The 25,840-nt window shown below is 51.5% G+C and overlaps 1 protein-coding gene across 1 annotated transcript in view; it reads right to left on the bottom strand.

Moving 5' to 3' along the window:
• Nucleotides 1-899: 899 nt before the first annotated feature.
• Nucleotides 900-25,840, bottom strand: part of COL4A1 (collagen type IV alpha 1 chain) — a 135,903-nt gene continuing 110,962 nt past the window's right edge. Inside the window, exons 30-52 of the mRNA XM_081815206.1 lie at nucleotides 25,005-25,155; nucleotides 24,225-24,338; nucleotides 23,367-23,534; nucleotides 23,189-23,278; nucleotides 22,212-22,364; nucleotides 21,959-22,057; nucleotides 21,751-21,840; nucleotides 20,634-20,773; nucleotides 20,078-20,204; nucleotides 19,905-19,985; nucleotides 19,403-19,501; nucleotides 18,307-18,357; nucleotides 16,891-17,076; nucleotides 16,203-16,336; nucleotides 15,082-15,154; nucleotides 14,238-14,309; nucleotides 13,071-13,199; nucleotides 12,009-12,107; nucleotides 10,844-11,056; nucleotides 9,917-10,094; nucleotides 6,257-6,371; nucleotides 4,076-4,248; nucleotides 900-2,274 (exon numbers count right to left, since the gene is read on the bottom strand). Of these exons, the coding sequence (XP_081671332.1) occupies nucleotides 2,193-2,274; nucleotides 4,076-4,248; nucleotides 6,257-6,371; nucleotides 9,917-10,094; nucleotides 10,844-11,056; nucleotides 12,009-12,107; nucleotides 13,071-13,199; nucleotides 14,238-14,309; nucleotides 15,082-15,154; nucleotides 16,203-16,336; nucleotides 16,891-17,076; nucleotides 18,307-18,357; nucleotides 19,403-19,501; nucleotides 19,905-19,985; nucleotides 20,078-20,204; nucleotides 20,634-20,773; nucleotides 21,751-21,840; nucleotides 21,959-22,057; nucleotides 22,212-22,364; nucleotides 23,189-23,278; nucleotides 23,367-23,534; nucleotides 24,225-24,338; nucleotides 25,005-25,155 (2,817 nt within the window). The 3' untranslated portion in view covers nucleotides 900-2,192. The remainder of the gene's footprint in view (nucleotides 2,275-4,075; nucleotides 4,249-6,256; nucleotides 6,372-9,916; nucleotides 10,095-10,843; nucleotides 11,057-12,008; nucleotides 12,108-13,070; nucleotides 13,200-14,237; nucleotides 14,310-15,081; nucleotides 15,155-16,202; nucleotides 16,337-16,890; nucleotides 17,077-18,306; nucleotides 18,358-19,402; nucleotides 19,502-19,904; nucleotides 19,986-20,077; nucleotides 20,205-20,633; nucleotides 20,774-21,750; nucleotides 21,841-21,958; nucleotides 22,058-22,211; nucleotides 22,365-23,188; nucleotides 23,279-23,366; nucleotides 23,535-24,224; nucleotides 24,339-25,004; nucleotides 25,156-25,840) is intronic.

The following is a 25,840-nucleotide window of genomic DNA, read 5'->3' on the forward strand; positions in this document are numbered from 1 at the left end:
TCAAGCACATGAGGTCACGTTCACCCATTGTCCCATTCCATCCAGTCAGGTGCAATAACCAAGAACATCACAATATTTAGAACTTCTTCCTGAATATGCAGTGTCACACTCATTCCCCAGGGATCATGTTTTGATCAAGTGTAAACTGAAACTGAGATCACCAGGGAGAAAGAATCTGCCATCTTCTTTCCTTCCTTAAGTCAGACTTGGCCTCCAACCCTCCACCGTCTACCCATCCATCACATAGCCATAATCTCAGTTCTACCCTCTGCCCCCCCCATCGAATCTGCTTTTATTTATTCTTAATATTGTATTTATTTATTTTAGAGAGCGAGAGAGCACAAGCAGGGTGAGGGGCAGAGGGAGAAGCAGGCTCCCCACTGAGCAGGGAGCCTGATGCAGGACTCGATCCCAGGACCCTGGGATCATGACCTGAGCCCAAGGCAGACGCTTAACCGACTGAGCCACCCAGGCGCCCCGAATCTGCTTTTAATGACTGGATGTGTATGTTATTCATCTGTTTATCTATGTTGTTCATCTCTGTTTATCTTGTATCTACCCAGGATTTGAGAAGTGGCAAATCATTGGTATACATACAATGGATGGGTGGATAATGGATGGATGGATAATGGATGGATGGATGGATGGATGGATGGATGATGGGTGATGGTTGCCTGGATGGACAGAGGGGAGGGAGGGAGGAAGGAAGGGCAGAAGAAGAAGACCAATCATTTTTCTTTGCAGTAATTTCTGTAAGTGATGCCCAGTCTGGCTCTCTCATTTGGAAGAACTGCAAAATAAATATGATCTAAGGTAGGCAAAGCTTACAAATTTATTAGTGGCTCGTGCAGTAACTTTTAATGTTTCTGTGGCAATACTAGCAACAAATTAATAAAAGCTTAATTTTTATACAAATAGTTTTATTACAAATTCGAATTTTTAAGAAATACACATTGAGAGAAATTACATAAAAGGCCTTAGTAGTCTTAAACGTTTTGGAGACTTTGGGTGAAATGTCATTTCAGGCATAGTGGTCAGTTCTGCTCTCCTGAAATCCACCCGTTCCCTGCTGACGTGCACACAGTGCTCCCGAGAACGAGGAAGCCACGCGAAGCGCTTCCACGTGGGTTACTGACACTAAGATCCTACAGAGCTGTTTTCCACACCAGGCTGCAGAATGAGGAATACGAATGAAACGAAGGCCTTTTACGGTTGCTGGTTTTGAAGTCAAGTCATTCAGTTGTGATTAGTGTTTAAAACCCTGAAGATATTTAATACAGAAAAAAAAACAATAAAGCCCAAAGTACATGCTTCACTGTAATAGACACCGCGCTCATGAACCTGGGTTTGGCTTTGGCTGATACACGAGTTTTGGTTTGGAGGTGAACAGTGAGAACGGATGTTTCCATCCAACACCCGAGTGTTCAAAAATCTATGTGAAAGGACAACACAGTCTTTTCGAGGAAGAAACTATGTAAGCTTTATTTTAACAGTGGAAATGAAACGAAAACTTGACCTGCCTAATTGCTGACATCTATATAAATTACTAAAATATATATATATTTAATTTCTGCCTACTTTTGGACCATCTTTATTCCACAGGAAATTCGTGATTTCTGCAAAAGCAGCTGCATAGTACCACACAGAGCAGAAAGACCTAAATTTATATTTGGGGTTGGAAGATCCGGCTGCTGAGCCCGCATTCCACGTGCAGCTCCGAAACACCGTGGTTACGTGACGGCTGTTTGTACAGACCCAGCTCGACAGTGACACAAACAGACATCCCATCCGGAGCTGACAAGGCATCTGCTATAATACAAGAGTGGAAACGGGCGTTCCAACAGAACGGAAGGCCCCGCACACCTCCTAGCACCCTTTGGTTTTCTGATGGAGTTCTCAAGTTACACATCAGTGCACTGGATTGTAGGACAGACTTAGACTTTTATTTCATCACAAGTGCCCTTGGTATGTCACTATGACAGCTTATCATGGTCTTGGTTTCTCCTTCAGCAAGTAGAGGCCACCGAAGCAGGGTGTGTTAGTTACGCAAATTCCTATAAGGCACTTTACGGTTTTCATACTGGACAGTGAGGTACACAGGATATATTTCTAGGGTTCGTTGCTGTTAAAAAAAAGAAGGGGAAGAGGGGGGAGTAGCACCATGTTGTACGTTAGCGGAGGGCCAGGCTTCATTACGTTCTTCTCATACAGACTTGGCAGCGACTGACGTGTGTGCGCAGCTCCCCGGCCTTCAAGGTGGATGGCGTGGGCTTCCTACGGGACGACACAGAAACCAGCCTTCGGCGCTGTGGCTCGGCGAGGCGGGCCAGTTCCCAGGGCCTCCCCCCGACCCGGGGAGATCTCCGAGGGGTCGGATGGGAGGGGGCCCCAGCCCGGGACAAGCGGCGACCCTGGCTCACCCTGACCGAGCAGACATGGTGCTGGGTGTCACCCATCCTCACAGCAAGGGGGGGAGCGAGGCACGTGATCACGGGCACCGCCCCCCCATCCCTGGCCACGAGGCTGGCGGCAGGCCAAGTGCACGCCAGGGAGGGCACGGAAACAGCAACCCCACATGTGCTTGGCTCCAAAATCTGAGCCACACCCACTGGGCCACCCTGCCTCCTCGGCCTGTCATTTCCCCCCTCCATGCTCTCTCCTCAGCCAGATCATAAACTCCCCCAGGTGAAGAAGATTCTCTGCAACCCTTCACACAGAGTTAAGTGCTCATTAAATACTGGCTGAATGTGTAATGAACAATGCATCTGGGGTAATTAACTAGACCTTGAAATCCTCCTATAAGCTTTTGCTGGATTATATGCAGGTAGTCTGATCAGAGGCCAGAGGGGAGACATTTAGTGCCCCAAATGATAGAAATTCTACCTTAATTTGAGTGTTAGAGGGGTGAAGTCTGAACTGAAGTTGGCACTAACCAAATTCTATTAAAATTAAAGTAGCCATATAATAAAAGCAACATCCTAAAATTAGGCTGCTGATTTTAGCAACTTCTGTGAAAATCTTATTGCCCAAAATTAATTATTTGAAATAATGAGATCTTATCTAATTTTTGTTTTAGTTCATTGTGCCGGGCTGCTGGTTCAAAAAAAACAAAAACAAATCAAAAAACCAACCCATTATTACCTATTAACCCTATAATGGAAGCCCCAGGACCTGATACACCCCCCAAGTGCTCAATTAGGTAACTGGTGGTTAAGTTCTATCCCGAGAGTTGACATCAAGTTTCCAGTGCCTGAAAAGTCTCATGTAAGCTACCCACTGAGTACCTGGTACTTTTTTGGTGCTTAAAATATTACGAGTCGAGAGTGTTGCTTTGCCTTTTATGATCTAACTTAGGAAGAGACGGGCTCCCAGAAGAGTTCCGCCAAATTCTCCCTGAGAAGGCAAAGATGGAGAGGCACATCTCCGGGGGGAGCGAACGGTAACTGCTGGGGCTCAGGGGTCCCCGCGCCTGTCCCAGCAGGGGCTGCACGAAGGACAGAGGGCCGGTCGCACGCTCCTCTCCATCCCGACTGCGCCAGGCTCGGCGGCACCGTCACCCAGGCCAGCTACCCCCTGGGGCAGTCGCCTCAACAGTGGCCGGAATGGAAAAGAAGGGAAGGGTCTTCCCTATCGATTTCAGTGCATTTGGGCTGGAATTAATTTTTATTTTCATGGGTCTAACAAACAGTCTGGTCACGTCCCTCAGACCTCACGCAACGCACACACTAGAGTCGGCATCCAACTGCTACGAGGGCAAACGCTCTCTCCTCCCTCCCTGACCGTTAACATGTATTTTCAAATGCTGTTTGAGGAGCCAGCTGCTCTGACTACATTGCAGTGAATCCACCTACAAAGTGGAAAATGGCCTTTTTTCTCTCAGAATCCTTCAGCCAACAGAAGAACTGAACCTGTCACCTGAGATCTGCCCCTCAAGTGTGTCTCGGCTCTCTGTCTACACGGAACAGAGCCGAGTCCTCATTACTGCCTGCAGAAGACTCCTTCCCAGTCCGCGTCCGAGAAGCCTCTTTAAGACTGTGTGCCCGAGGGAGCGTGCACAGGGGCCCTCCCGACTTACTTGAACATCTCGCTTCTCTCGATGGTGGCAAGCCAAAAGCTGTAAGCATTCGCGTAGTAGTTGCAGGTCCCACGGCCGTGGCACTCGATGAATGGCGCGCTCCTAAACTCTTCCAGACAAGACCCGGGGGACGCGAGGGCTTGGCCCGAACCTTCAGCACCAGCACTGGTGTGCTGCGGGGCAGATGCGAGCCGTGAGTCAGGGCCCTGCCCACCACCCACACGGGGCCTCGCGGTGCCCGGGGAGGAGCCAGGGGAGCCCCGCAGGGAAGCCGCGGGCAGGTCACAGGGAAACACACTCGTGCTCCACGCGCGGGGCACGGCAGCCAGACCCAGCACCAGAGCTCCACCACCGACCCTCCCCTACTGGGACATGGCCAGCCCGGGTGCATCAGAAGTTAAAGAAATGCTGTCCTCACTATTTATAATGTTTGAAACACCGAAACCACCTCTAACTTGGGACAGAAGAAAGAGCCAAAATGTGTAAATGATGTTGGAACCAACAGATGTGAAATCAACCTTTCTAATCAAAATTGGTGAGGATAATTAAAATCCTGTATTAGATGTTATGTGTCCTTTTATAAAGTAAAGAATAATCATCGGTTACTTTTCTTTCAAAAGAGAGAAAATTTAAACAAGAGAAAGAAAAGGGTAACCATTATTGTAACTGTTGAAATGCACTTGGGTCTAACGGGTTCAAGGAGGCTCGACCTGCGCTCAGAAACCAGGACCATAAGATGAATGACCCAAAATGAGACAAGACATTCCAAAATCGCCATGACTATTGTTTCGGACGTGGGAATTTCAGAGCCACAAGAGTCGTTTGAGGACAAAGTGAATGCCCTCCATTGCCCGATGAGGACCGGCGGATGCTAGCTAGAACATTCTGGATCTGACCATGGTCCCAGTTTCAAGGACAAAGACAGGGGTCTCCAGACTGTCAGGCCAGAGCCCCTCCACGTCCCCACAAAGCCCCCAATAACTGGGAAGTGATAGAGAACTCTTTCTCTCGGACCCCATTACTTTGGTTTGCTCTTGATTTGGGGAAATTATGGGCAAGCATTGTTTCAGATCTTTGCTATGGTGACAAAATGCTTTCCTGAGGTTCTTTACTCCTTGGGCCAGGGGCCCCTTCTGTTGTAATGAGGTTCTGTTTAGTATTTCTTAAGATTACGGAGTCAAAAAATTCAATCCACCTCCACCGGGGTCCTGATCTGTCTACACTGTAGTCCTAACCTGGCTTTCTTGATAAAGCAGCCACAACGCAGTACTTAGATGCATCAAAGCAGCTGCTACATCTTTGTGTGGCTGCCAATTCTTTGGCCCTGCTGAAGAGTCTACCTGAAGCCTCGTGCGCCGGCAGTCTCACAACTCAAGTGGAATGCAGACACAGGGCTCTGAAAACTGCTTTCCTGGCCGTTCTATTCCTTCTGCACCTGCCATAACTTATGGCAGAAGGAAACAGTTACACAGCCACTTTCCCGGTCAACAAAGAGCAGGCTAAAGGTCATCCGGGGTCAAAATGTCCATGTGGCCGCACCTGAGGCGGTGAGGACGGGCGGGCCCGTGGTGAGGCGGGAGGAGCCCTGCAGGCCGTTTCCTGGGGGTTATCCGCTAGGGCCTGGCCTTCCCAGCGCAGAGCTTTCACATACGCAATCGCTACTTTAAGCCGTGGCACGAAAGTCACATAAGCAGCTACCAGGGGGATCTCAAACTGGTGTCATGTTTCCTATTGTAACTGGCGTTTCAGGGGTGGGAACACCGGGGACCTGTGTCCGGGACAGCCGAGGGATGGAGAGCAGCATCTCCTCGCAGGAAGGGCGTGAGCCCCCCCGCCCCCCCGCACCCCGAGGCTTCTGCTTCAGGCTCAGGCGAGCTGCTTGACTGTGCACCCGTCTCCTCTCCTCCTGGGGAGATGCTCTGACTCGGGGAAAGCTCTTCGTGCTGTTGCCGCCACCTCGTCCCAGAGCAGCGACCCAAGAGGCAGGTGGCGGGCTCTGGCCAGGCGCTGGAATGGCCGCCGTCTACAGTGGAGCAGGCCAGGCCCCTGGGGAGGATTTGGTCGGGAGGAGAGGCCGGCACCGCGTGAGCCTGAGAACGGAGGGTTGGGGCGCGGGGGGAGGAGGCGGGGGCGCGAGCAGGCGACTCTGCCAGGGGCGCGGGGAGTTCCCCAGACGCTCACCATCACGAAGGAATAGCCAATCCAGAGGGAGGACCAGCCGCTGGGGCACTGCGGGATCTGAATGGTCTGGCTGTGCACGGCCATCACCATGGCGGGCGCCTCACACACTGCGCACCTGGAAGGCACAGAGCACAGACCCTGAGCACGGCCGCGGGGACAGCGCAGGACGAAGCCTGTGCCTGTCCGTTCTTCGTCCCGTGCTCTCCTCCACCCTCTGCATTCACACGTTCTGAGCCAGCGTCATGCTCATGACACACTGCCGCGTGGAGCCCTCTCACTGATTTTATAAGCCCCCCCCCCCCGTGCTAGAAAATCCACATCCAACACTTGTTGAACCATCTGCTTTGTGGGAAGGGGGAAATCGCAAGGCCAGGCTGTAACTGTGGCCATCTCCCGGAGGGGCTGGGAGACCGTGGACAGGTGTTCTCTCCTTTGTGCATTCAGTGGTTTCCGACTTTTCAACAGGGAGTGTGGATTTCAGCAAACACAATTAACACTTGAGCCACGGGAGTCGGTGAAACCCAAGTGCTACCACTTCCGGAATTCAGCGATTTGTTTTCAGCTGAGAATCATCTTCAACAGAAGGAATACGTGGTGACAGAGTAGCCAGCAAACACTGCATCTGGGGCTGGATGTCCCCGTGAGCCCGCTTCGGACCGACTGGCAGGCAGCAGAGCCGTGGCGAGACCCTGCCCCGGGAGGGGGAAGGGGAGGCGCTGGTGGACACTGCCGCGGGAGGGCCTCCCACAGAACTCGCTCCAGGACAGGTGCCCCCCGAGCCAGCTGGCCGACCCCAGCAACAAACTACAGCAACACACGCTCTTCTGACTCAGATCTGCCCGGTTCAGGGAACCCTTCGATGGCAGGGTAATGTTTTGTAAAAGAAAAAAAAAATTAAACACCAGCATTCACATAATTACATTCAAGTCACAAAATGAACAGAGTGTTAGCAATGCTGATAAACGACTATAAATGGTGTTAATAATTACACCTAGTTATGCTGGAACATTTGCATGAAAATGGATGGGGAGCAGTTAGAGGCCTAAATTAGTCATTCGACTTTCCGTGCATGCGCGTGTGTGCGCGCACATGTGAGCGCGCAATTTTCTATTTTATTCACACCAGGGCAGATGAATTAAAAGGCTCAGTTAAACAACAGTTACTGAAATTGGCCTTATACATCTGCCACCATCTGTCTACCAGACACAGAAGCCAGATAAAGAGCGTGGCGGCCGGTGCTCGATGTCAGGCTCTCTCTGGGCTGGGGGCTCATCGAGACGGGTGTTCCTGATGCCTCCCCGTCATGGACACAGATGGGAAGAGCCGGATGGCCCCCTGAAATTCAGACGGTCAACCCCCTGTGTTATTCCTGAAAAGCCTGAGGCCCCAGAGAGCCGAGAGAGCGCCAGAGCTCGAGCACGGCTCCCCCGCTCGACTACCGTGGTCTTGCCCCCAGGACAATGAAACAATCAGCAGCTCGTGAGGACTCATGTCTGCAGAAAGCCAGAAACGTCTGCCCTGTTCTCAGGGTGAAGGGAGAGAAGTTGCCAGCTTTTCTGCGTCACAGGAAGATTTTGTGTTATCAACTCTAAAAGTGAAGCTTTTGGAGCTCCCCCAAGTAACCCGGAAGTCCTGAGACCTCGTGCAACTGCAACAACGGAGTGACAGTAACCATGGAAACCCGCGAACTCAGAGACCGGAAGTGGGCAGCACTGTTCCAAAGGGAGGGAGCGACGGACAGTGTGGCTTCGGGAGCAGCAGGCTCGGGGGCATGACTGGTAAGGTCCCTGCACGCTGAGTTGCTGGGGGTCAGGCAAGAGAAACATGTAAAAAGCCGAAATGCACACCGCTGATGTTGACACAGCCCATGCTTCCGGGCTGGGGGTCTTCCTGAAAGTAAGGGGTCCACGGGGAATAGCAAATCTCAGACACAGGCTTCTCATGGACCTGATTTTGGAATATTGCAAACACATGCCACAACCCCTTCCTCAACCAAATCAAGGTCAAAGGGTAGTTTTATCAAGGTGGTAAATAACAAACAAACATGAATAATCATTTTCTACCTGTTATCCAAGGGAAGCTGAACAAAAACACAAAGGTGGTTAGTTTTCCTTCGGGTGCAGCCGGCATGGTTCTGCGCCAGGACAGTCTCCGCAGAGAAAGTCTCAGACGCTCACTGACACACGTAAATAACGGTTTGGAAAGGAGCCACTCGAAAGTGTAATGAACCACTTTTCCCATTTTAAGACCCATAAAGTGAGTTTTCTTACAGCTCCAAAGAAACATCAAAGAAAGTTATCAGGGGATAGTTTAATGTAAATCCATCGAAAACCTATGGTTTTCCTGTTTATCAGGCCATCTCCCAGCTCTTTGGCTCTGGCTCCCCCTCTGTGGTACCTGTCCCCTCAGTAAGAACGGGATCTGCCGGGACCTGCAGCCCTGCATGTGCACGTGGAACCAGAAGGGCTAGAGCCCCACACTGGCCTCAGGGCTCCCAGGACCGGCTCCAGCACGCACTTCCTGCTCCCTCTGCCCTCTGACCACAGGACCCTGCCATCTCCTTCTTCCTCGTCAAAAGCTGCTTGGTTCTTTAGAGGGAATGCAGAAAAGGCAGTGAGTCCTCACTCTCACTTCCCTGGGGCAAACCCGTCTGCCTTGTTATTCTATTCATCCCTTATTATCTTACTGTGTTAGAAAGTACAACTATAAAATAGCTTCTTAGATGAATTCATATCATTGCCGCTTTTCTACTACTTCTGAGTAGAGCAAAGGAATCAGCTTTTAATTGGAAAGAATGAAGCAAAAATAGGACAATCGTGTATTTCTCAGTCATAATAATTTCAATTTCCCCTCTTACTTCCTACCAGGCAGACCTGAAAACATACTCCAGACATTAATTAGCATGGAAAGCACTTAATTTGGGAAGCTGCTCAGTCAAACACATGAATTGTCAGTGGGACTTCATCCTAAGGGAGCAGAAGTTAGTGGGGGTGGGAGAGTATGAAAAAAATCTTAGTATGTATACATTTTTATGTATACAGTAAATCTGTATCATCTTTTCGTGTATAAAGCACAGATAGTATGTCTGAGGTGTTACAATTTCAGAGAGACCACCTCACGCCCATATGTGAGTTCCTGAATTAAATACTACTGTGCACTTACAAATGATTAAGGTGATTCATTTTATGTGATGTCTATTTTACTACAATTAAAAATAACAAAAAAAATTTTTTAATTTCATGGGGGTGGGGCAATCAGAAGAAAAAAAACCTGAAAAGGCTCCTCAAGGAGAGAATTATTTGATAAAACAAAACTGAGAATGCTGTTCCTGTGGCTGCCAAGGAACCCAGGGGCACGGCTTCACGGGACGGAGGGCAGCCACCCCTATGACTCACACAGAACAGGAATTCTGCCCCAAAGCCGGGCATCACTTCTCCAAGGCACTGCCCTGGCATTTTGAAGAGGAGAGCTAACTTTTATATCGAACGATTTTACGGCTGACTTGTGTTACAAAAGTCTGACATTACAATCAATAAACTGAATGGCAATGGGTCGAATGTTTTGGGGGGGAAAGTGAAAAAAACAGTAACAACCTCTCCTAGACTACGAGAGATCTTTCTTCTTCAATTCTACATCCGCTCCGACAAATGCCCAACTCACCTGCTAATAAACGGTCTGATATTGTCCCCGGCGATGGGCGCCATAGACATGGGCATGGGCTCAGGCGTGGACAACCAGTAGGAGTAGTCATTTCGGGAGGCGAAGTTACACACATTGTTGATGTTGCAGAAAAGGAAGGGCATCGTACTGAACTTGCGCAGGCAGCTTCCAGCCGTGCCTAGAGCCACGGGGAGAGACAGCATCAAGGGCTGGCTTTATAATCAGTCTGCTTCCAAGCAAAGTAACCATCAAAATGGAAATGAGAATGTTTTACCTTATAAACAGGAAGAAGGAAGTAAATACACGCACAGACTAGTGTGATTGTAAATGAGCACTAAATTACATTTAAAGTGATCAAGGTAAAAGGAAAACTATAAAGAATTACATAGGATATTCTGATTAAAGGAGAGAAATCTTTTATAAAACTGAATTCCAAGAGAAATTTAACAGGTGGCTCCTCGTACGATGGACAGTAACCACCTGGACAACGTCTTTAACAACCGTTTTGCCGAAAATGCAGAGATTCTAGGGCTGCTTGTTGTTTCCGAGCTCCATACCAGTTAGAGGTGTGTGCCATTAAGTGAGTCATTGTTTAGAAAGAGCACCAGTAAAACGGCCCTATTTTAAGAATCTCAAAGCTAACTGCGAAGTATATACTCCAGAAATCTTGACCTACTTAATAATTTGAAGAAGAGATTGAAAGTTGTATGAATTGAAAAGGTTTTACATTTTCTGGGCTTCTCTTAGTAATGGGGTAGCTGCTGAACTTGGTGGTTTGCTTTATAAGGCGGGAGGGAAACGGAATCAGGCGCCCTTTGCACTGACCGTGTCTTTGTGGCGCCCTGAACACAGGACCGGAGCTGAGTACAGCTCTGCCGGCTGCCACAGCTCGGTATCACACGAACACCCGCGTCCCCAGCGTCTCACCCAAGTCCTGGCCGTGGGCCCTTTCGTTGCCTTGCACATAGAGCAAGGAGTACCCGTGGTAAAGAATTTTGGTCCCAGGAGGACACTGTGGGTCATCCGTTGTCTGACTGTGCCTGGTCACAAGGAAGCCGTGATCAACAGACGGGGTGCCTGGGGGACCCATGGATCCTGGCAACCCATCAGGGCCTGGCGGGCCCGGAAACCCTCGCGGACCTGGAAGACAGAAGAGAAATGAGCTTCCCTGGCTGCAGACAGGCTCCCCTGAAAGACTCTGAAGACGACTAAGTACAGCAACACGCCTCTGTGCTGCCCCAGCTTCTCCTTTCTACAGACCACCCGAGCTGTTTTATAAACACAGTGCTGGGTGCAGAGCTGATGCTCAGAAAATTGAGCCCAATGGGTAAACGAAATATGTGAAAAGGAATATATGAGTAGGTAGAATAAATGACATGATTCCACGTGTGTCACTCAGACAACATTTGGGGCTCCTCTAAGGGAGAAGGATCACAGAATTATTAGAATAAAACCTCCTTTTAAGGTGGCTTCCCTTCCACAGCAGCCCACCCAGCACAGCGCATGGAAATGGGGTGGTAAGGGCTGGGTGCTGGTGGTGAGTCCTATTGTTCCCCGGGTCACTGTGCTCGCTGCCCACGAAGCTGCTCACGGACCTTCTGCTGGGCTGGGCCCCTGGCCCCTCCAGTCGATCCCTCAGGCTTCAGCATCTCAGTCACTATGGGGCAGCTGAGTTTCGGCTTCCTCCGGGAGCAGACCCACTGCATCCCGAGCCAGACAGCGGCCTTGTGGCCAACACTGGCATTATGATCTACTCCCTCTTGTCTGTTGCCGACATGGAATTTCTGTAGCTACAGCCCGCTCCCCCCCGTCAGGAGGCCACAGGCCGTCCCTGCTGGCCATCTTTCAACAACACCTGGAAACAGTATGCTGCTTCAACATCTGTCTCTCCACACAGAAAAAATGACAGCCCTTTAGCTCCTCTGTAAGACCCTATTTCCTCTAAACAAATTAAAAAAAAAAAACCCAAAAACAGAAACCAGACTTCTTCGGAAATCTGCCAAGTAACATTTTCAATTCCACTGTGCACGTTTCCGCACACTTCGAACCGAAGGATGCAGGTGGAGGGCGACTGGGTCAGGAGGAAACCTACCAGGAGGGCCGAAGGGTCCTGTCTCTCCTTTCTGGCCAGGGGCGCCGTCAAAACCAGGAACACCGGGCGGTCCAGGTAAGCCCACGGATCCTGTCACACCTGCAGGAAAGGGCAAGGAATTCACGACCTGGTCCTGGAGCACCACAGGCTGTGGCTTTTTCTTCCCTTTTGGAGTGTGTTTTTAGCCTCCTGACCGGGCAGCCTAAGACCCTCAGCTGCAGTGAGAAAGTTCTGCCGGAAGTCAGGAGCCCTTCCCACGATGCCTTGTTCACAACCCCCGGGGTGGTAGCCAAACCGGCATTTGCAGGCCGCACGCTCCACCATCTGATCCAGAGCGCCCCTGGCTGCTCGCTCCTATTGTCTGGAGCATGGTGTGGGGAAAGGCAGTTTCTGGGGGGAGAGGGAGGGCTGTGACACATTTTCGTGTTCTCAAGTATCTCCCCCAGGCCATATTCCCAAGCCTCAAGTAATTCTTATGCAACAGGTATACCCACGTGGATAGGCTTTTGTTTTCATGTGCACCCTTTACTCGCAGAGAGTTTAAACTTAAATTTTCGTGGATGCCTCCTCTCAACTGTAGAGTTTTCCTTCTCCTTTACTGTCCACCCACCCTCACTGGTAGCTCTTGCAATAGGGAGTGTTCATAAAGTTCTGGGTCAGGTGTCTGGGAACCCCAGGCACGAAATGCCGGCTGGCTGGGGCCTCTGGGCCACTGTCAGGGCCCATTCTCGAGGTTCTAGACCGACGCCTCCCGCCATCCCTTATCTTCTCGCTGGGAAAGGCGATCTCTGTGTCTGCAGCCCATGGGTTCCCCAGTGAGCACAGATGTGTTGAACTGTATATTCCTCCAGCTTCTCCTGTATTTTGTCCTGGCTTTTTCAGTCCCCTCAAAAACTTCACTAGGTTTTGATTCCATTGAAGGAAAGTAAGAAAGTCATATTCAAATACGTGTCTATACACTCACCACCCAGAGGCCCCGGTTTGAGACACACGCGTGAGGAGGAAAGCCCACCGGTTCCCCCCGACCCCCACACCTCCCCTTCGTAGCTCGGCTACTCTTACCTTGCTGTCCTTTGGGGCCTGGAGGCCCCGGGAGCCCCTTCAGACCTGCGGGACCCTCAGGACCAGGAAGCCCTGGCTCCCCTTTGATGACATCGTAGGGTCCCGGGGGACCCGGGGGGCCGGGAAGGCCTGCGGAAATCAGAGGTGCCAATGATCAATTCCATTGTCAATGCTCACGGGAGAAGAGCCCAATGTGAAACCCAATCCAAACACAACATTTCTCAGAATCCGGTCAGTATCAAAAATACAAGTCACGTGCATACTTCTACTATTTAACGTAAAATCCTGAATCCTCAGGCTGGGGGTCATTAGTATAAACTGGCCGCTCGGTTCTGGAATCCCCGACAACCACCATGCGGCCCTCACCTATACAGGCCCAGCAGGCGAAGCTCCGTCCCTCCCAGGGAGCCCACCCGCACCCAGAGGGCTGCAATGTATGCAATCAGAAGGGCTCTTCCTATAGTCTCTGAAATCGGCTGTAGGTACATTCCAAGCATGGGCCTTCATTTTCCAATGACGCATAAAGTTAACCCTTCTGCAGGACAGCCCTTGAAAGATGAGGAGCAGCTCCAGAGTCCGCAGAGGCTCTGAGTCGGCCCCAGCCCCCAGGCCTCTCCTGCCCTCCACACATCTTCCCCATTTCTTTTGTTCCTGACATTGCACTGCTCAGTCTCTCTCCTGAAGCATGATTTTGAAAATTAAACACGGCCCTGGAGATATGGTCGGCCCCGCAGAAGCTAGAACGGGATGCTGGTTTTCTCCCCGAAAATGCCTTGGGGTGTGGGAGCCACCGCACACTGCGATGGTGGAGAAGCCAAGGAAGAGTCTTCCCTGTGCAGAGCTCCTTGCCGCCCGGCCCCCATGCAGCCTGTCCATGCAAGACCGAGCTCCTCCCTAGGACAGCTAAGTGGCTGGGCTGCTTGCCTCCGGAGCCTGCGGGCTGTGAATCTTGAGTCTGTCCTACTCTCTCCTCCGGATTTACCTCCTAGATTTAAGGAGCCTGACTTTCAAGACATGTCGTAAAAATGCCCTGACAAGCTACCAAAGAATTTTTAATCAACTGTTTCCTAATGATACTCAAGCCTCTCACGTCTGTAAAACCAAACTCCCTAATTCCGTGCATTCAAAGCACCAGCAAGGCCCAGCGAGCACAGCAAACGCTCCTACCTTTACTTCCGGGGAAGCCCTGGTCACCTTGATCCCCCTTCGCTCCCTGCAGGCCAGGGAGGCCTTTCTGACCTGGAGGAAAGAAGAACATCGTCTGCACAGAATTCCCAACTACATGCAAGTACGGTCGTATACACGCACACAGGCACACACACATACCTACACGTGTGCACACACGTGTGCCCATTTCATGTGTGTCCGCATACACACATACCTACGTACAGGAATACCCATGTATACATGCATACACACATACAGTGAACACATTTCCAGTTTGTTCTCAGGGAAAAAAAGAACATTACTTCTGGTCAGCTATATAAAACTTTTCATGAAACTCTTCTTTCTAGAACCTAGAAATCACATTTTTCCAAACCTACAACAAACTATAAAATGATCACAAATAGTGGAGGGGCACATGATCCTGTTTTTGGCCACAATCTGGTGCACACATGTCCCCAAACAGACCCCAAGATGCCTGCAGGCTGAGAACTTGTTTTATTCACCTGGCATTCATATGTATCAGATTCAGCAGTAAAACTCACAGCGCCTGGGAGCTGAGAGGCACCCAATAAATGTTCGCTTAATACGTTAATAAATTAATGAATGCCCCAAATCCATGATTTCTTACTGATAATACAAATGATCGAGATGCAAATGATCCACTGATTCTTAATAAGAACATGCAGAGTGTCTTTCTACAGCCATTCATAGGGTGATAGAAATCAGGGTGCCATAGCACGAAATAGCATGTTTAACTGGGAGAACAGTGTCTTGCACCGTAATCAGGCCGAAAGGGCCAGTGGTCAGGTTCTGCCTCCAAGCAGCACCTTCTTTATGGTCTTACCTTGAAATCCTGGCACTCCTGGAGGCCCCATGTCACCCTTAGAACCTGTGATCCCTGGCGAGCCACCAATCCCCTAGACACACAAGGAGAATGTCAGCCGGGAAATGCTCAGGAGGTGGTAAGTCTCTCAAGTAACCTGCTAGTCAGGGGGCTGGGGCAGGACCTCAGCGTTCTGCAAAGGAGCTCTGTGAACAAACAGTGCCCTGTGCTTTCTTGAGTGACATAAAAAGAAAGACAAAATCTCTATGCGCGTCTACACTAGGGAGCTGGAAGTTGGGACAACTTGCTTCCTTCACGGTGCCTCCTCCCCTTGTCCATCTACACAGTCAGTTCCCAGAGCAGGTGCACGCCATGCGTCCTGCCGTCCCCAGGCCACAGCACGGTGCCGTGGACACAACTGGGCCTTCCTGAGCACATGTCACCGTGACATATCAACCTTTCAGCACCGAACTACCGTATGGAAACTTTCCCCCAAACACTCAGGCATAATGCATTTTCTTTAGAATTAGCTTGATATGTTATCTGAAAAGGGATTTTAAATATGGAGAGAAGGAAACACATAACCAAAGGAAGACTGTTTTTCTTTACAAATATGGCATCACTCATGTATTTTAAACATATTATCTCATTTTCTGGCTATTTCAAAATATTTCCTCCTCACACTCCTCAGTGTAAATAAGTCATACGGTTTCTCACATATTATTTGTTTCTTTGCTTATTTAAAAAAGCGCCACAATGAAAACATGCACAAACACAGATGTGCGTACACACACGTCGACAGGTACGTGGACACGGCCAGCCACTCATGGCACCAGAAACAGGGAGTGCACTTCTCTTACTGAAGCCTGCTGTCTGCATCAAGGGTGTACCCAGATTTCCAGCACAGGCACTGAGCTGCAATCCCCAGCAATGGGGATTACAATCCCCCAGGGCGGGTCTTGTAAAACTAGATGCAAAGAATGTTGCACTCGTAAGCTACTGTGGTGTCAGGCAAGATGGCGGATGACCAGCAACAAGCAGCAGCCCCTCCAGAGAGGATTCAAGAGTGGAACAGCCCTGTACACACACGCACGGCCCTGTGACCCTGTTCACACACAAGACGGGACACACGGACAACTCACAGGCAGGCCTTGGAATCCTGGCTCTCCCTTGGGCCCTGGAGCTCCGGGAGTCCCCGGCCAGCCCGGGTTTCCTTTGTCACCTTTGAGTCCATCAAGCCCAGGGAGCCCCGGAGGCCCCACAGGTCCTGGAAGCCCTAATGGGAGACACGAAAGTCGCACGTTTGGGGATAGAGGGTGATTTAATGGACAGGTGGGCTTGGCATCTCCACCCAACTGCCCCCCGCCCCGGACAACAACACTGTAGGGCGCTGTGGGAGCCTGCGGAAATCCCACCGGTCCTAGAAGGGAGAATCTGCTCGATGGCACCCCAACCGCAGCAAACAACCCCGCCACACCGTCGTCCCAGGGCGGGGGCGGGGCGTGCCAGGATGCCACCGGGTGAAAAGCCAGCACGGGTCACATCTGTGCCCCAGTCTCCCCCAGGAACGTCTAGTCTACCTCTAATCACTTATCACATCTACTGAACTCCTTGACAGAGAGGACCTGGAGCAGGGGGGGAGTGACCCAGCAGAGGCCAAACAACAAGGGTCCCCAAATATCTGAAGCAGTTTCGAGCTGCAATCAACGCTGCAAACTTCTAAGTGAAAAACTCCACTGAGGACTGAAGTACTTCCATCACTTTCACACTCGTGCGTGTTTGTGCCTTCTGTGGTCGGTCCCGGCTCTGACCCTGCTGAGACACCCTTACCTGGCAGGCCAGGTTGACCCTGTGGGCCCCGGTCTCCTTTGGGCCCCTCCACAGCGTGGCCCGGAGCTCCAGGTAAGCCCGGCTGTCCTTGTGGCCCCGGGGGACCCATGAATCCTTGCTCTCCTTTGGATCCGGGGATGCCTGGACTCCCGGCTTGTCCTGGGAAACCCACGTCGCCCTTTGAACCTAAACAACAACAACAGTTTGAGATGGTGGTGAAAGGCAGGGGAGAAAAGAAACCACGGTACAGGGACAAGGAGGGAGCGGCTTCCGGAAGGCATAGGGGGGACGACAGAGCTATGTGCCCTCTCCCTGCTTTACTAAGTAACACACCAGACTCCAGCCATGGTCGACCTGGAAAAGAGTAAGCTTAGAATACAAGAGCCCAGCTGTCATTCTTGATGCTTTTAACGTTTTTTAAAAGATTTTATTTATTTACTGAAGCCCACACAAGTGAGCAAGGGGCTCAAAGGCAGGGAGCCCGATGCGGGACTAGATCCCAAGACCCCGGGATCATGACCTAAGCCGAAGGCAGATGCTTAACTGACCGAGCCTCTCAGGCGCCTCTCTTTACACTTTTTAAAGGAAGTGTTTCGCCGCAAAGTCACTGGAATGCAAGCTCAGAGCGTGTGCAAGCAAGCGTGCTGCTAGATGAAGGGCTTGTTTCAGCCACACCACGGAACACTACTCAGCAAGAAACAGGAGGGAACGACTGGTACAAGCCGCCACACCAGTGACTCTCAAACTAATTATGCTGTGCAAACATAGTCTCACTAAAAAGAGTAAAATACAGAGGATTCTGTCGATATAAAACTCTAGAAAATGCAAGCTAATCCACAGTGCCAGAAGACAGACCAGTGGGCGGTGATGGGATGGCACTGGGGGCAGGAAGGGCAAGCTGGGGATGACAAAGCAGCCTAGGAGACTTGGGGTGATGGATGTGTTCACTGTCTTGAATGTGGGGGTACTTCTGCACGTGTGTACATGTACCAAGACTTACCAGATGGCACCCTCTACATCTGTGTAGTTTATTGTATGTCAATGAGAGAAACACGGTAATAAACTGTTTTTAAAGTTTTTTAAGGTAAGAACTTATAGGGGAAAAAAATCCCTGCATGTGTAGTCTCCACCATATTACTCCAAACTTGCTAATTAAATACCAAAATTCTAGGATGATTTCAAGGTTCTTAAGAAAAAGTAAGAAAGGAATGAAACAGAGTCATCACCAAAACTGACAGCAGGCCCCTCCTTGTGATTCTTGTCTTGCTTTTTCAGAAGACAATGACAGTGCACCAGATGGTGGTTTGTCAGGGGCCAGGAGCAGGCACAGACGAGACCAACCCAGAGCCGGCATCTGTCACCCCTGCCCATGGCCTCCTCGCAACCGTGAGACCCGCTCTGTTTCGCAAATGTTACCTTTCTCTCCTTTGGCTCCTGGAAACCCTGGGAATCCTCTCCCGGGCAGACCTGTAAGTTAAGGGTAAGAAGTCACATCCACATTTCCTAAAACAGTTGATCTGCAGGTCCAGCAGTAAACACCGTCAACTCTGTGTGCCAATACCATATGCTCTTTATAGGATATGTGGAAATCAGTTCATCACACACGTGAGAGAAAAATCCCATTCCCATGGTTGTGCTGAGAGGCCCTGGACTGGGTATGGATCATTTAGCACTTGTCTTAAGTACCTGTCAGCACAGAACTGTTACGGCCATTTAGTAGAAATGGTCTGTACAAAAATAAGTACGTATTTTCTTCTCCCGTCTAGGGACTAACAAACTGGCTTTTCTCAGACGACCATCCAACTAACAGCCATTCTAGGGGGAGGCAGAGAGAGTCAGAGACGTTCCGGACAGGAAACACTGGGAAGCCCACACACGTGAGCAAGGGGCTCGAAGGAAGATGGAAGTGGGGGAAAGCAGGTGTGGAGGCATTTCATGAATTATTGTTATAAGAAAATGAACGCACGCAATATAAACGTAAGGTGTACAAAATGAAACAATGAACTTTAGCAAGAGGTCAGCCCTGACCACAGGAAACCCCCTGGATGCCCCTCTCCAGCAACATTCCCCATGTGGGTCCCCGACTCGGGGTCACCCTCTTGCTACACATGAGTACTACCGTGTACGTGATTCCCACTGTCGGAGCCGGCAGCCCATGAGTGACAGGAGCAGATGCGGGGGACCGGCAATGTCCCCAGGACCACCTCTCTAAAGGGGGAAATGCCAGGCTCGGGAGGGAGAGCCTGGGCTGTTTCTGGGTGTCTCTCTCACACGCCACTGGGAGCTCAGGGCAGGAGCCCGTGACTGCTGCTAGAAGAAATGCACGCCCCCTGCCCCTCTTCTTATCCAGGCCTCTCCCCTTGTCCACACCAGTGTTCAAACATGGGGTTCAAACGCATGGGGTAGGTGCCACTTTGTGCCCAGCCCCAGTCACTTAGCATGGTCAGGAAGTCTGAGACCTGTTGACCGCAGGGAGCAGCTCATCCTGAAAGGGAGCAGAAGCTGAGCATACCTGCTTCACCCTTCTCTCCCGCCGACCCCGGGATTCCGTCACTGCCGGGCTCCCCTTTCTGGCCAGCTGGGCCCGTGGGGCCAGGACTCCCAGGAAGACCTCAGAGAGAAGAGTCACATCAGTCAGGCACGGACACTCTGACGGCACCTGCTCTGCATGCAAGACCCTCAGGTGACCTTCCTCCAGGGAGCCGTCACCCCCAGCACACCTGGCGTCCCCGAGACACGTACATCAAACTCCCACACTGACACACAAACCGATTCTAGAACCTCTAGAACCAACTGGACCTAGCTGTACCGCCAGCTCTGCGACCTTGGTTCTAGCTCCTAACTGGTGGCCAGACCTCAGAAAGACCCCGTGAGTCCCCTACATTCAGTTTGTTCATCTGAAACGAGGAGGGCTGGGTCACCCGGGGACATTCTGGGGTTCACGATGCGCCACCTTGAGGGAGGGAAACTCCCAGCCTCGATGGCCCGTCTGCATTCGAAAAAGTGGTCTCTACCTGCTTCTCCTTTGATGCCAGGAATGCCATCCGATCCCGGGAGACCTTTGTCACCTTTTTCTCCAGGCAATCCGGGGCTTCCTAATGGGAAACAAAAGACACCAGAATGCCATCAGTTTGAGTCTTCCCGTCATCTTCAAACCCAAGCTCGGGAGGGGGCCCGGCTCACCTACCTGGATAGCCGACACTCCCTGGCGAGCCTTTGGGGCCTGGGGAGCCAGGGACCCCTGGGATACCAGCACTGCCTTTTTCTCCTTTCTCTCCAGGACTCCCCGGAAAGCCTGCGACCCCTTGATCTCCCTGTGAGTAGACAATGGGCCCATGCATTTTACATCTGTCCCCAGACAAAAGTCTGGGGGCCCCTTCTGGATAACAGTACGCATTTTGGTACCATTATGTTGCACTGGAGAATCCCATTTCCAGCTTTCTAACAAAGAGTCAAAGTCCACATCCGAAAAACGAGGACAAACGGGAAACCCAGAACAAAAGAGCCAGTTATCTGTTTCTACTCTTGATGGTCTTCCTCACCCTTCCTTTCCAGCTCGTGAGAGCTTGCTACCCTGCCTCTCCAACAGCCTCTAGACCCTTCCCAAGGAAGGAGTGGTGGACAGAAGGCAGGAGGGACAACTCAGAGTAAGTCGGGGGACACTGTTCTGTGTTACGAGTAAGTTAATGTGCTGAGCTGCTCAGATGGGGGGCAGGGGAGGTTTCCAAGCAGGGGGCTGTTACCTTGTCCCCAGGACGGCCCGGAATTCCAATGCCAGGTAGGCCCACCTGCCCTTTCTCTCCTTTGGCTCCTTTCTCCCCGGGTAAGCCAGGGACGCCCTGCGGGCCGGGGATTCCAGGCACACCTTTTTCTCCCGGTGTTCCTATAAACGCAAACAACTGAAACTTGAACGTGTGCTTAGCAGGTGCTAATATTCAAAATAAAAAAGCACTTTGACGGCCTGCAAGAAGAAGGTAAAAGAACATGTTTCCCTTCATTCATCAATCTTTTAGTTATGCAGGCAGATGCCAGTTGCCCACAGCACGTTACTGCCACGCTAAGAAGCGTCTGTCCTGTCTTCTAGAGACCACCATTTCACAGAGAGAGAGAAGAAATACACGAACTCCTCAGCATATTTGCTTTGGCAGCAGTGTAACAAAGGGCTTTTATGTTCCTTATTCTACAATCAATGCACATTACCCCGAAGAATCAGAGGGTCGTGAGGCGGGCCATCATAAGAGTAAATGCATACCTAGTTTCATAACGTATGCTGGTACCCAGACCTACTTACAAACAGGTGTAAACAGCAAGCTAGATGTCTCTATGTCAAATGGGGGTGATCAGGCGCCTCGTGAAGGCATGGGGGGGGCTAGAGGGGCCGGCCTCCTGCCTCGGCTCTCCCTTCCCCGCGGATTCCGAGAGGCACTAGCCGCGGACCCACCTGAGGCCTGCGCTCTCCACCTCTCACCCGCCTCCTCACGGGAGCGAATGCACCAGGCGGGGTTGGGGCCAGTTCAGGGTTGGGGTAGAGGAACCAGAGGGCGCTAGCGGCTGGCCCGGACTGCACGGGGGACATGGTGGCCAGGTGGACAGTCACCTGGAGGTAATCGAAAGGTGACGGCAGACAGCCCATGTTTTATTTTATTGAATTGTGATTTTCTTTTTTTTAGCAGTGGTCGCTGTGTCAGCCAAGTGCCACTGATCCTGAGGCATGAGACCATACAGAACTGAAGACGTGCATTGGGGTCAAAGACTGGATTACACCCTCGGGTCAATGCACATCCTCCTACAGTCCTGTCCCACCAGCCCTGGCGCGTTCTTTTCTTTAGAAAGAAGACACCTTATCTGAATCCAATGTACCTGGCAGGCCCATGCCACCAACCGATCCTTTGGGTCCAGGGAGTCCCGGAGCACCTGGGGTTCCACCTATGCCTGGGTCACCTTTAGGTCCTAGGGTAACAGAGAAAAACCCGGCAGGTTAATGCCAATGAATAGTGCTGGGTGACATTCCCTGAGCACCCTTAGCACGAGCTCCCGCCGTGCGGTGGACTTGAACTTCACTGCATACCTGGCTGCCCAGGATGCCCCGCCTGCCCGTCCTTTCCAGGTACTCCCGGGGTTCCAGGGTCTCCCCGGGATCCTTTATCACCAGTTGGTCCAGTCTGTCCTGCACGTCACAGAAAAAAGAGTGATGATGACCCACGTCTGCTTAAAAGGCAAACTGCTGCAGAAACACAGGTTGGGTTGATATTACTGGTGCAGAGCTACAGACCTGGTCAGACATGCAGCTCTACCCCCCACCGGACCCCTCATCCAGTCACCTTTCTCTCCTTGGTCTCCCTTCTGACCCTTCATGCTGCCCATGTCCACCTTATCCATGGAGCCAGGCTTGCCGGGGAGACCCACATCTCCTTTGTCCCCCTTGAAGCCAGGGTCTCCCCTGGGCCCCGAGGAGCCTGGGAAGCCATGGTCCCCTGCAGAGGAAAGACAAGCACCGGTGAAGTGTGGCCAAGGCCTCAGAGGCAGCGACACTGTGTGGCACTCCTTCTGCTGAAGGAGGGAGGAAGAACTCGCGGCCTATCCACACGCAGCACAAAGGAGCAGGGCGTGGCAAGTGTCTGAGCTACCAGAAGAATCTGGCCCCAGGAAATAAGCAATAAAGCCATTTTTTACAATTTAGTATTTGCTAACGACTCTACTGTATTTGTGACTCTGCTTATTACCGGTTTAAATACTTTACACCTTCCCTCTTTCCTAAGGACCTTCATCATGTCTGTTCACGGTGCCCCTCAATTCGATACAAAACAATAAAACGGGAATTCTCTTGTTCTACTAAACAAATGACCATTTCTATGTCTCACAAAGTCAATTTGTTAAAAAAAAAAAAAAACAAACATATTTTGGACCAATTTCAAACAACAAGGTAAGAAATAAAAATGAAGACCTATAAATTTGCCCAGTTTGCTAATTTGATTCTAAGGTCTCAGTTCCTGTGACCTTGCAGGACTGCAGATCCCACCAATCCTATAAAAACAAACCAACTCCAACATCCCAATAAGGAACAGCTGAAAACCTGTCTCTTGTTTGGTCTTGGGCAGAGCACAGCCCCTGCTCCCACATGCACCGCCCACCAGGAGTTCCCACCAGAGGAGGGGGTCTCCCCAACCCTTGCCTGACCTTCTTGACTTCTTTCCTTTGCCTCTTGCAAGGAAATAGGACCTACAACCACTCAAGAGTTTCCAAGAAACACAGAGACATGGACACAAGACGGGCTCTGCTAGAGCTGCCCACTCCCTACCTTTCTCTCCTGGTAATCCCGGCAGGCCCGCTGGTCCCGGTGAGCCAGGCTGCCCCGGGGTCCCCATGACGCCCATCTCTCCCTTGGGACCTGTGGCCAGACGGAAGGACAGTGAATGCTGACTGCAGATGCTACAGGTCACAAACAGACAGGGGGCCGGAGTTCACAAATCATTTACCTGGAAACCCAGGAACCCCAGGTGTGCCCTGCTGTCCAGGGAGACCAGGGAGCCCCGACTGTCCCGTCAGGCCAGGCAGCCCTTGGGACCCTTTATCTCCTTTGGGACCTGGCATGTCCAGGCCTGGAAATCCGGGAAAGCCCTTCTCTCCTTTCACTCCAGGAGGGCCTGAGGGGGGTGAAGAGCGAGAGCAGTTAGCAGGATCTGCAGGGAGCCCTGCGGGGCACCCCCCCGGGCTCAGCTGGAGCTTTCTGCAGGAGGCACGTGAGCGCGCGTGCCATGCTGGGGGCTGGGATGCTCCCACCGTCCCAGGTGGCGGCATCTAGAGCCATGGGGACAAGGCCCGGAGACCAAGCCCTCCCCTCTGCCATCAGTGGGCAGCAGCCTCCCCTGCCACCAGCCCCAGGCCTGTCCGCAGTGTTCGCACCCCACGCTAGCTGCTTTTCAACCGTGTTCGGGGATCGTCTTGTCAGCCCACCAGCACTGTCTCACTTCCGGGACTGGTCACTAAAGGCAAAGGCAGCTCCTAGCTATGGGCCAGTTTATGGCACCCACAACTTACTAACCTCCCCCCCCCACGGGAAAGTAAGATGGAAATGCCAGTCATTTTAAGTAAACGAAAATGTCACTGAATATACATCTCTGGCAGGTAAACCAAGCTCAGTGGGAGGAAAAGAAAGACGCTGACAACCCTTCATTTAAGTGAACATCAGACCGGTTTCCACAAAGCAGAATCGTCCTTTCCCCCTCTTATTCGCAAGGGAGCACTAATCCCCACTTTACGCAGACTCCTGACGGCCCGTCCCCTCCATCAGCATGCTTTGGGGAAGCAGTAATTGTGGAAGAATGTCCCATCACCTGAGGATCCTGGTGGTCCCTGTCCTCCAGGGGGGCCCATCGCTCCGGGGGGGCCAATTCCAGGAGCTCCTGGAGCTCCTTTGGGACCTTGTAATCCAGGCGGTCCTGGGTCACCTGGATGGGAAGAAATTGTAAATAAACTGCACACAGACCATTTCATGTCTCATAGCACACACTACCCACCCACACGATAAACCACAACCACACAATACCGTAAGGTCTAACCTATGCTTTCCATCATTCACTCAACACACATTTACAGAGCAAGCGACAGGGGCTCTCTGCGTACACCAAATAAACAGGCCCCAGCCCCTGCCGCCGTCTAGACTTGTCTGTAAGAAGTCACCTCGGGGCCTCGGGTGGCTCAGTTGGTTAAGCGTCTGACTCTGGATTTCGGCTCAGGTCATGATCTCAGGGTCGTGAGATCGAGCCCCACATTGGGCTCCCCGCTCAGTGAGGAGTCTGCTTGAGATTCTCCCTCTCCCTCTGCTCCTCCCCCTGCTCACGCTCTCTCTCTCACTCTCTAAATAAATAAATAAAAATCTTTTTTGTTGTTGTTGTTTTTTAAGATTTTATTTATTTATTTGACAGAGAGAGCCACAGCGAGAGAGGGAACACAAGCAGGGAGAGTGGGAGAGGGAGAAGCACGCTTCCCGCTGAGCAGGGAGCCCGATGCAGGGCTTGATCCCAGGACCTTGGGATCATGACCTGAGCCGAAGGCAGACACTTAACGATTGAGCCACCCAGGCGCCCCAATAAAAATCTTAAAAAAAAAGTTACCTCTGATTCCCTGAAGGCCTGGGGGGCCGATAGCACCATGCTCTCCAGGAACGCCTGCTCCCCCGATGTTCCCCTTCTCTCCAGGTGTGCCGGGAATGCCGGGAAGACCCGGCAATCCTTTGAGTCCTGGTAGACCAATGCCCGGCTCTCCCTGGAAATTCCCGAAGCAAGGAAAAGCCAGTTCACCAGCATAGCCCATGAACTCAAGCCCAGGGCGCAGGTGCAGACAGTCAGTAAGGACCAAGCTACCTGCCCATGCACACCTGCCCAATACCCACAGCCTCTACCTGCCCGTGTGCACCTGCCCGATACCCACAGCTTCTACCTGCCCTCCCAATAGAAAGGGAACAGGCCAGGCTAGCCTTTCATTGGCAAAGTGAAACTACTGCCCTTGGCCCTTTCTCCCATTTCATATGATGCCTTCTAGCAATTTCACTTCCCTTCCTTATAATCAGAACAGGAAAATATCTGTCCCCTGGTCAGCTGTACTTGCTGAGCAGAATTTCAAGTATCAGCAAAAGGCAGAGGGATGTTTGAGGCAAGGAGAGTCCCGAAGTCACACTAGCCCAGGGGTCCCCAACTGGGGCCATTCCCCCGCCCCCTGGGTGACATTTGGCAATGTCCAGAGATAGTTTTGGTTGCCATGACTGGGGGTGAACGCAGGGTGTTCCTCTGGTATCTGTGGATAGAGGCCACGGAGGGGGCAGCTGAAGCCCCACCATATCCCAGGCAGCCCCTGCCACAAAGAATTACTGGGCCAGCATGTCAGTAAAAGTAGGCTCTCCCGGGTGGCTTGCATGCAGCCTTCTCCTGCCACTCCCAGGAAGGCCCACCCT

The sequence above is a fragment of the Leptonychotes weddellii genome, chromosome 3, assembly GCF_054177405.1.
Source record: "Leptonychotes weddellii isolate Sample4059 chromosome 3, ASM5417740v2, whole genome shotgun sequence".
Classification (NCBI taxonomy): Eukaryota; Metazoa; Chordata; class Mammalia; order Carnivora; family Phocidae; genus Leptonychotes; species Leptonychotes weddellii.